The 9127-nt window shown below is 36.9% G+C and overlaps 2 protein-coding genes across 9 annotated transcripts in view; one reads left to right on the top strand and one right to left on the bottom strand.

Moving 5' to 3' along the window:
- Positions 1–1613: 1613 nt before the first annotated feature.
- LOC113050343 (cyclic nucleotide-gated channel cone photoreceptor subunit alpha-like) lies at positions 1614–7668 on the top strand. Its single transcript, XM_026213217.1, is given in 9 exon segments — positions 1614–1757; positions 2190–2306; positions 2569–2745; positions 3153–3212; positions 3532–3563; positions 3566–3695; positions 3846–3947; positions 4027–4133; positions 4583–7668. Coding segments are annotated over 9 exon segments (2253 nt in total). The 5' UTR covers positions 1614–1635; the 3' UTR covers positions 5989–7668.
- A 113-nt stretch (positions 7669–7781) lies between these two features.
- The window catches only part of LOC113050342 (ubiquitin-protein ligase E3A), a 12675-nt gene continuing 11329 nt past the window's right edge, over positions 7782–9127 (bottom strand). For all 8 annotated transcript variants that reach the window (XM_026213208.1, XM_026213212.1, XM_026213210.1 and 5 more), the window contains exon 11: positions 7782–9127. This exon is cut by the window's right edge and continues 95 nt beyond it. In XM_026213208.1, coding sequence (XP_026068993.1) covers positions 9102–9127 — 26 coding nt within the window. In that variant the 3' untranslated portion in view covers positions 7782–9101.

The raw sequence follows: 9127 nt of genomic DNA, 5'->3' as shown, positions 1-9127 counted from the left end.
TAGCTGTCTAATAAAAATTGGGACATCTAAGAATCACACATCTCAGTCTAACGAAGATTGGTAATGACAGCAAAAGTGGGTGAAACCTGACGGCCAAAAATGCAAAGTCGATATAGTTCTTTAAAGATGGGATTTTACAGGTTAATACTGAGAAGGATCATCAACTGCTTCAACCAAAGAGCAACTTGAACAGGAATTTTGTCTGATCTGGTGCCCAAAATCTGTTGGATTACTAAATATTGTTGCTTCACAGGTAAGTTTAATACATTGAATGGTTACTAGATAAATAGTGTAACGGATATAAATATATAAATTATATGAAAGTGTAAGTTTCCCATACGAAGGCTTAGTTGTTTCACTGTTGTTTATATTTGCGTAAATTGATCGATGAGACGATAATAAGTTGTCAAGATTCTGAAATATTGTATAGTGTATTAATTACTAAGGCTCGTGACATATGTAAATAAGTGAACAGGTTTCTATCTAGTCAGAGCGTTTCACTGCGCACGTGCAGCAGTGCTCAGCTTTCCAACTAAACCGTTTAGTGAAAATAAACCAGTCCAGATTGTTATTTGGGGAAAGAATGATGCAATAGTGATGCTTTACATTACAGTGGCAACAATATATTTACTGTAAAAAACTGCCACCTTGACCATTAGGTACTTTTTTTTTTTTTTTTTACATTTCTGTAACATTTTAAAACAAGAAGTAAAAAGACTATATATTTATACTTCACGAAGAAAATACATTACATTATTGTAGCCTACGATTCATTTAACAATAAATACGCAGTTAATTTCCCCTATGATTTAGCATAAACACTGAACATTCACAACAAAAGGATGAACAGAGCTGTGTTAAATGATAACAGTACAAATGATTGAAAGAAAGACCACACTTTAGGGTGGGCATTGGGGCCTTCAGTTCCTCAGATAGCAGAACCCTGGTGGGTAGAAATCAGGCAAGAAGTTGCTTGGTGCCCTCAGCATAAGCATCGTTCTGGATTTGGAATAGATTACACAAATAGCATTGGTGAGTTAGTCTAATTACATTAATCTTCCTCCAACAATACGATAAAACTAAACATCATTAGATAGAGAAAGCGCAGCATCGTCCTTTTAGACAAAGACGCTGAAACCACCAAGCAATAGTTTGGTGTATAACCGAATTGGGAAATTTCTTGCCACATGATAAAATAAACTTTTTTTTTTCACTCAGTTTAACCGAAAATCTGTATAATGCCAATCCCTGCTATATGCAGTCACACTTTTATTTAAGAGTTCTTGATATCAGGTGGCTTTAAAGTACATCTGGGTCATGATCTACCAGAGAGATGGGCCGCTGATCTTGTTTAGTGTTTAAGCAGCGAGTATTTTTAGGCGATGTGTTCAGCTGGCAATGCTGTCAGTGTGAAAATGAGTTTGCAGAGGTTAAATCAAAAACAGGTTCTTGTAATCTCTTCAGATTTTAATCCCACTGGTTCAGCTGATACAACATTATCATCAGCAATAATTGTAGCCCACTGAAAGCCTCATTACATTAAGGATCAAAAACATGCTTTGAATTTTTAATAATTCATGGCCTTTTGTTATGGTGTTGTCCTTTGTTTGACATGTATTGTCAAGCGCTGGATGGATGGATGAGAGAAGAAAGACAATGGCGAAGATTTGTACAGAGCAGTCCTACCCATCCCAACACAGGCTTTCGGTCCGAGCCTCTGAAGATGAACTGGACCGGACTGAAAATGGCGCAAGCAGGTTAGAATAACAGGAGGATCTTAAAAGGGTCATGTTGTACATTTTTATCTTTTGAGCATCACATAAAATGTTCATGATTTTGTACTTAAGTCAACAATGAAAATGGATTTTCAGACTTTATTTTTTTTTACTTTTTCCTGAAAGCTGCCAAGTCTGTCATATATATTTTTGACTCCTCCAATTAGTTTATAACACCTTTTTAAAAGATTAGATTGAAATGGTCTGTTATTTTGTTAAAAAATAGACTTAGCTAAAAATCTGAATGCTTGGATTCTTCAGGAAGATATGTGGAGCTGCAAGTGCTACACTTTGTTTTGTCTGGAGAACTCTCTTGCATTTTATTCTAAGTTCTGGTGCTTTGCTGCTTTGTTTCAATAGATGGTCTTTTTGTAAAAAAAAAAGTAAACATAATTTACCCCCAACTTTTCCCAGGGCACATTCTCTATGTGAGGACACTTCCTCTGACATGCAGGGGATCATTTCTTCTGCAGCCAGCCAGTTTCAGGAATCCAGGAGAAGCTCTTTCACAGGTGCTGGGGCTATGGCAAGGTAACATCAAATCAATCCAAACCAAAGCTTTAATGTAGTTTACCATGTGAACCATGATTACAACTAAGTGAAGTCAAATGCACACTCAGCATCGGTCATTAACACATTTGATTTGACCATACAAGCTTTATGAAGGGAAGTGAAACAACAAAACTTGAAACTTAAAAATGTTAAGTGTGGATTTGACATGGCTTGAACAGAAAGCTACATACTGTCTAAAGAGTTTGGAAGTGTTTCTGTTTGACATCTTTCGGTCTCCCAGGCTCACCCAGTTTCTGGTAATGCTGAGGAGCTGGGCATCACACAGGCTTCACAGAGAGGTTGAGCGTCCCGACTCCTTCTTGGAGCGATTCCGTGGACCTGACCTCAAAGACTTATCTAGTCGAGGAAGTAATGCCCGATCCTCTATAGGCCTTCCTGACAGGACTCATAAGAGGAAGTAAGTCAAGAAAAAGATTTTCTGTATACAGGCAGAAATGCCTTTGGTATGGTGTCCTTGAAAATGAAAGGATCATGCAGAGAATCATACAGCATCTGTGCAAAAATACAGTAAATCCGTACTGTGTGCATATGATTCATAAAACAGATCACAGAGCTGAGGATTGATTTAATAATAATAATAATAATCAAGAAAACTGGGTTGGATCAGAGGTTAAAATCCAAAAACAGTATGTAGATTTCCATGTAGAAACCCCATTTAACTAAAACAGTATCATAATAAATTGTAGAATATAAACAGATGTTCATTATAGATAATAAATCAGCAGTAATTAATTCTCCCAGAATCAGATCCCTCAAAATGTACTCCACGATCACAACAAAAACGAATGCCTTTTGCTCCTTAAGAAAAGCCAATCACTGGCCGCTGGCAGCTTACAATATGAACAACTGCAACAACACAGATGAGTAAGTACCATGTAGAAACAGCTCCTTCAGATATAAACCCCTATATAGTGCATTCTAAATTGCATAATAGTGTGGATATGATAGATGCTAGACTGTAGAATCCTAAATAATAAACTTATCTCAAATATGAAATTTATAACAACAGATGATAGTCGGATATGTTTAGTGCATTGCCTTATTAGTGTTCAGTGAATATTGGTGCTGCCCTCTGCAGGATAACATGAGAGTTTACTAGAAGTAGTTCCCACTAGTGATTTTTAGATAGCGGGCTAGTTTACTAGCTAATTCAAATAAAAACAACCCCAAATGTTACCTTAAGCAAAAAGGAGGACAAAAAGGAAGAAATAAAAAAGATGAAGACAAAAAGGAAGAGAAAATAGATGAAAAACAGGACGAGAAAAAAGATGAGAAAAAGGATGAGAAAAAAGACGAAAAGAAGGATGATAAGAAAGACGATAAAAAGAAAGATGCTCCTCCTCCGCCGTGAGTATGCCACAAATTTGATTTTTAACGATAGTGTAGTTTTAGTATTATTAATCAGACGGTGAAATTGATTACTCATGGATGAATGCTGGGATTAAGTACGTGTTCATTTTTGAAAGTGGCCAGACGATAATCTAATGTGTGTTTTAGGAAAGAAGTGTGGATCATGGATCCAGCCTCAGACAAGTATTACAGATGGCTTTCAGTCATAGCAGCCCCAGTGTTTTACAACCTGATGATGCTGGTGACAAGGTCTGAATCTCTCATGGAATCAATAACTTTAGATGTGGAGAGAGATGTGGCACGTGCTTCATTGTTTCTATTTCTTCAGGGCCTGTTTCAATGAGCTTCAGAACTCTTACACAGTGCTTTGGATCATCATGGACTATACTTCAGATGCAATCTATTATGCAGACACGTTTGTCAGATCAAGAACAGGTAGGGTGACTTTTCAGAAAGAATGAAAATATTGTATGAATAACATATTTGATATTTACTATAAATGTTAATGTTAATAATATTGATTTAATATACCCAACATATAAAAATATTAAATAAATATATAATACAATAACATATAAATGCAGTTCTTGACATTTCTATTTCACAAAGAACCCTGAAAAAATAAAAAAGTATCACATTTCCAACATACTGCGGAAGCAGTACTGTTTTCAAAGCTGATACTCAGCATATTAGAATGAACACTGAATACTTAAAGAGTAAAGGCTCCTGAAAATTAAGGTTTGCATCACAGGACTATATATCATATTAAAATGTATTATTATAGAAAATATTGTAGTAATATTTTAAGCTAACTCTACTAGATACTACAAGCTTGTCAAAATTGTATTCTTTTTATTTTTACATTTTTATTCGGTCTTTTTCAGGCTTCTTGGAGCAGGGTCTCCTCGTCAAAGACGCGAAGAAGTTGATGGATCATTACAGGCAAATCCCCCAGTTTAAATACGACATGATTTCAATGATCCCGACGGATTTGTTAATGCTGAAAGTGGGATTCAACAATCCTGAACTTCGCTTCAACCGCCTTTTCAAAATGGCACGTCTCTTCGAGTTCTTCGACCGCACAGAGACCCGAACAAACTATCCGAACATTTTCCGTATCAGTAACCTTGTACTTTACATCCTGATTATTATTCACTGGAACGCTTGCATTTTCTTTGCTATTTCCAAAACGATTGGCTTTGGGACTGACACATGGGTATATCCAAACATCAGCCACCCTGAATACGGCCGCTTGGCCAGAAAATACATCTACTGTCTGTACTGGTCCACTCTGACTCTCACCACCATCGGAGAAACGCCGCCTCCTGTTAAAGACTTCGAATACTTGTTTGTCGTTATGGACTTCCTCATCGGAGTGTTGATTTTCGCTACCATCGTCGGTAATGTCGGCGCCATGATCTCCAACATGAACGCTTCCCGTGCTGAATTTCAGGCTAAGATCGACTCCATCAAGCAGTACATGCAGTTCCGGAAGGTCAGCAAAGATCTGGAGGCCAGGGTCATCAAATGGTTTGACTACCTTTGGACGGAGAAGAAAACTTGCGATGAGAAGGAAGTCTTGAAGAATCTCCCAGACAAGCTCAAAGCTGAGATAGCCATCAACGTCCATTTAGATACCCTGAAGAAGGTGCGGATCTTCCAGGATTGTGAAGCTGGACTTCTCATCGAGTTGGTGTTGAAGCTCCAGCCTCAGGTGTTCAGTCCTGGAGACTACATATGTAAAAAGGGTGACATTGGCCGAGAAATGTACATCATCAAAGAAGGAAAGCTTGCCGTAGTTGCCGATGATGGCGTCACGCAGTTTGTGGTGCTCAGTGACGGTGCTTACTTCGGAGAGATCAGTATCCTTGGAATCAAAGGCAGTAAAGCCGGAAACAGAAGAACGGCCAACATTCGTAGCGTCGGCTATTCGGACCTCTTCGCACTGTCTAAAGATGACCTGGTGGAAGCGCTTACTGAATACCCAGATGCCAAAAAAGCCCTGGAGGAGAAGGGAAAGGCCATCTTAAGGAAAGACAACCTTCTTGATGAGGCAGTTGCAGGTGCTGGTGCTGATCCCAAAGATCTGGAAGAGAAGATTCACCGTCTAGAGCACAACCTTGAAGTCATGACTGGTAAATTTGCCAAGCTTATGGCTGAATACACATCCCATCAGAGCAAGATGAAACAGCGGATCACCAACATGGAGAACAAAGTGAAAACACTACGGGTAGAAGATCTGTCGGAAGTTGTCGAGGACAAAAAAGAAGAGGAGAAGACGACAAAATAGTCAATAACATAAATAACATAGAGACTGGGCTTAATGGGGTTTCCTACCCATGTACATATACAATACCTTTAAACTGTTTATACTTATCGATTTATACATTTTACATGACATTGTACCTATTGCCATATATATGTGTTAAAATGTAAAGCTGATGTTGTATTTATGCAATATGTGCAGTAAGAACAGCTCAGATTACAGAAAGCAGGGCATTCAAAAGCATGGGGTCAGAATTATTTTTGAAACCGTAATATCCAGAAATATTATCTGTTTTAAAATGTACTTCTTGTGATGCAAAACTGAATTTTCAGCATCATTACTCCAATCTTCTGTGTCACATGATCCTTCAGAAATCATTCTAATATGCTGATTTGGTGTGCAAGAAAGATTTCTTATTATGATCAGCATAACCAAAAAAAGTCACTTAATCACACTGTATGAGGTCTACATTTGTAGTTCAGAAGAGGAGGAATAATACTCCAATTGTTCATTTGGCACAAGTATGAGAACATCAATTCTAAATTAATATTTAGTTCCTTTGATGATGTTCTGATCCTGCTTATTAAACATTACATTATTTAAATATGACTAATAGCGTTGCTCAAAAAAAACAACTTGATAAAATCATTCCATCCAGACACAAGCCAAAACATTTTACTATACTATCCAAAATTACCCAAATGTGTTCTTTAATAAACATTCTAACAAATGTTGCTTGTTGAAAGTGTTTTAAATTGTTTAATTTTAGTAAACCAGAAGATGAACTAGAAATGCTCAACAGAGTATGTATTGTGTGTGTGTGTGTCATGTTAAGGGACCACAAACTGTACTTGTAGATATCATCTGGCATAGAAAAGGTGAAACTGTGCATTTATAAATTACAAAAAATTTCAGGCAAACAAATCCTAAAGTGTGTAAAATCTGTTAGTTAATCTTAGAGATTAATGTAAAAAATATTAATGCCTTTGATATGGTGTTGAATGTAGGCCTTTCATGATAACATTTTGTTGTTCGATATATTGCCCCAGAAATAATTACGCCAATCGATATTATTGTGATTTTAAAAACCATTTTATGCCATGAATATAAAATTATAATGTAACAGCATAAAATGCAAGAGGTCTTACACACTTCTAAATGACAACAAACTTTTCATTTTTGAAAATATTTAGATTGTAGAAATTATCTAATTATTAGTTACCTTAATAAATAGTAAATAAACCTTTTTTTATTTTTAACCCAAAAGTGCAAAGTAACGAGTAGAAAAAAAAAAAAAAAAAAAAAAACTTTTATGGAGATTTTTCCATCTACAGATTTTTCCTGGATATTCTTTTCTCTGCACATTAATGTTGAAAAACACAATCACTACTTAACAGTCAGATGTCAGTATGCACAAAAGCACAGTTCCCCTAAACAAGCCAAATCTGCAGTTTAAACTTTTTTTTGTGGAAGCATGTTTTAAATTTTAACTAGCTCTTCACAACTACACCACATTATGAACGAGAAGCTGGAAAAGACACAGGCGCAAGCGGAATTTATAAAACATGATGACACATTTAAGTAAATATAATGGGCAATATATTGCAACACTAAAAATGGTTGAGGTCATGTACATATATTGCATGATAAGTCGATATATTGATTATTGTGACAGGCTAAGCTGTATTTGTTCAAATGGACATGTTTGTAAAATTTGTATGCATTTTACATTATAAATGGTTTGGTGTAAACTCCTGAATTGGGACACCACACAAGATCCAGAGGTTGAAACCACACAATCTCTTCATCACATTTGGTTTGTTTTTCAGTTTTGAATTTATTTAAGAATAACTTGAAACAATCAAATGATGTCATTCTCAATATCAAGTTCTGTTTCCCCCTTTTATGTTAGCGCCATCAGCAGTGGAACAAACCACAGTCACATTTAATAAGCAAGAGGGGAAAAAGGAAAAACTAAAAAATGTAGAGGGCATCACTAAAGTGGGTTTCCAGCTATGCCTGGACAAACCGGAGCGGCGATTCTCAGCATATACGTTTGGCACGACAAGATAGTGGTACAATCTGTGCCAATTTTTCCATCATTTTCATTATAGGGCCAGACACTGTACGGATCACAAGAAGAAGAAAAAAAAGCTACTAAAACAGAAACAGTTTCTTCATGGGGCACTGTCAATTAGCATTCACTGACTAAAAGTCTGCCATCTTGAATTAAAACAAGACAGATAACAAAAGAAAACACTTGTAGGAAGCCTTCGAGAGAGGTTTATGGGAAGGTTAGATCTCTTTTTTTGTAACACTACTTGTTTTTGTCAGCAGTGCACCATGAAAATGGACTGATTTTAACAAACAGATCAATTCTGTGTAAGAGAGAAAGAGCAGGCTCTGAAGCGAAATGCAGAACACTGGCCATAAAAGAGCAGCACAACTTGCCAAGCAGCATTACAAACAACGCACTTCTTCAATAAATACAGATTCCTGTACATGAAATTGTGACTGGAGCTGCTCTGTACCTTTGAAAGCATTGCTGCAAATGCAAATGGACTAGGGAAGACCTATGAAACACAAGCCAAAAAAATGTCAAAGGGGACACCTCCAACCCCACCATAAAAAAAAAACAAAACAAAAAAAACACCAAGAGACATTCTGAATATTGAGTTAAGTGCACTTTCACAGTTCAGCCATAACACATCAATAAAGTTCCACTTTCTCCTTTTGATCTTATTAAGTGAAGATGGTGATCAGTCCTGCAGGTGTTGAAAACTTCTAACCGTCTCTCCTTTTCATGACTACAAAAGCAAAAAGTGAGTGGACTTCCTGGCAGACATGACAAGAGATTTCATCCCCTTAAAATAAATAATGCTATATCTCAGTGCATACAAAAAGGGAACCTTAACACTTACATAAGAGGGACAGAGAGAGCCAAGAGTCCAGTGTGGTTTAATCTACTGTTTAGGCATAGGCACACGGTCACCAGAACTTTCCCATTTTACCCCATTTCATCTTGCCTTACATTTAAACTTGATATTTACTTTTAGTTGTTGATGTAGCTGAATTCTCCTTTGACACACAAATGAGACCTCTGAGGACGAGTGAGTTCTTTTGTGGATCCCGGTGGCTCAGAGCATGCCGAAGCCTTTGGCGT

This window comes from Carassius auratus, chromosome 31, assembly GCF_003368295.1.
Source record: "Carassius auratus strain Wakin chromosome 31, ASM336829v1, whole genome shotgun sequence".
In the NCBI taxonomy this organism is placed as follows: domain Eukaryota; kingdom Metazoa; phylum Chordata; class Actinopteri; order Cypriniformes; family Cyprinidae; genus Carassius; species Carassius auratus.
The sequence above is the reverse complement of the archived record's forward strand: the minus strand, read 5'-3'. Positions and strand labels throughout refer to the sequence as shown.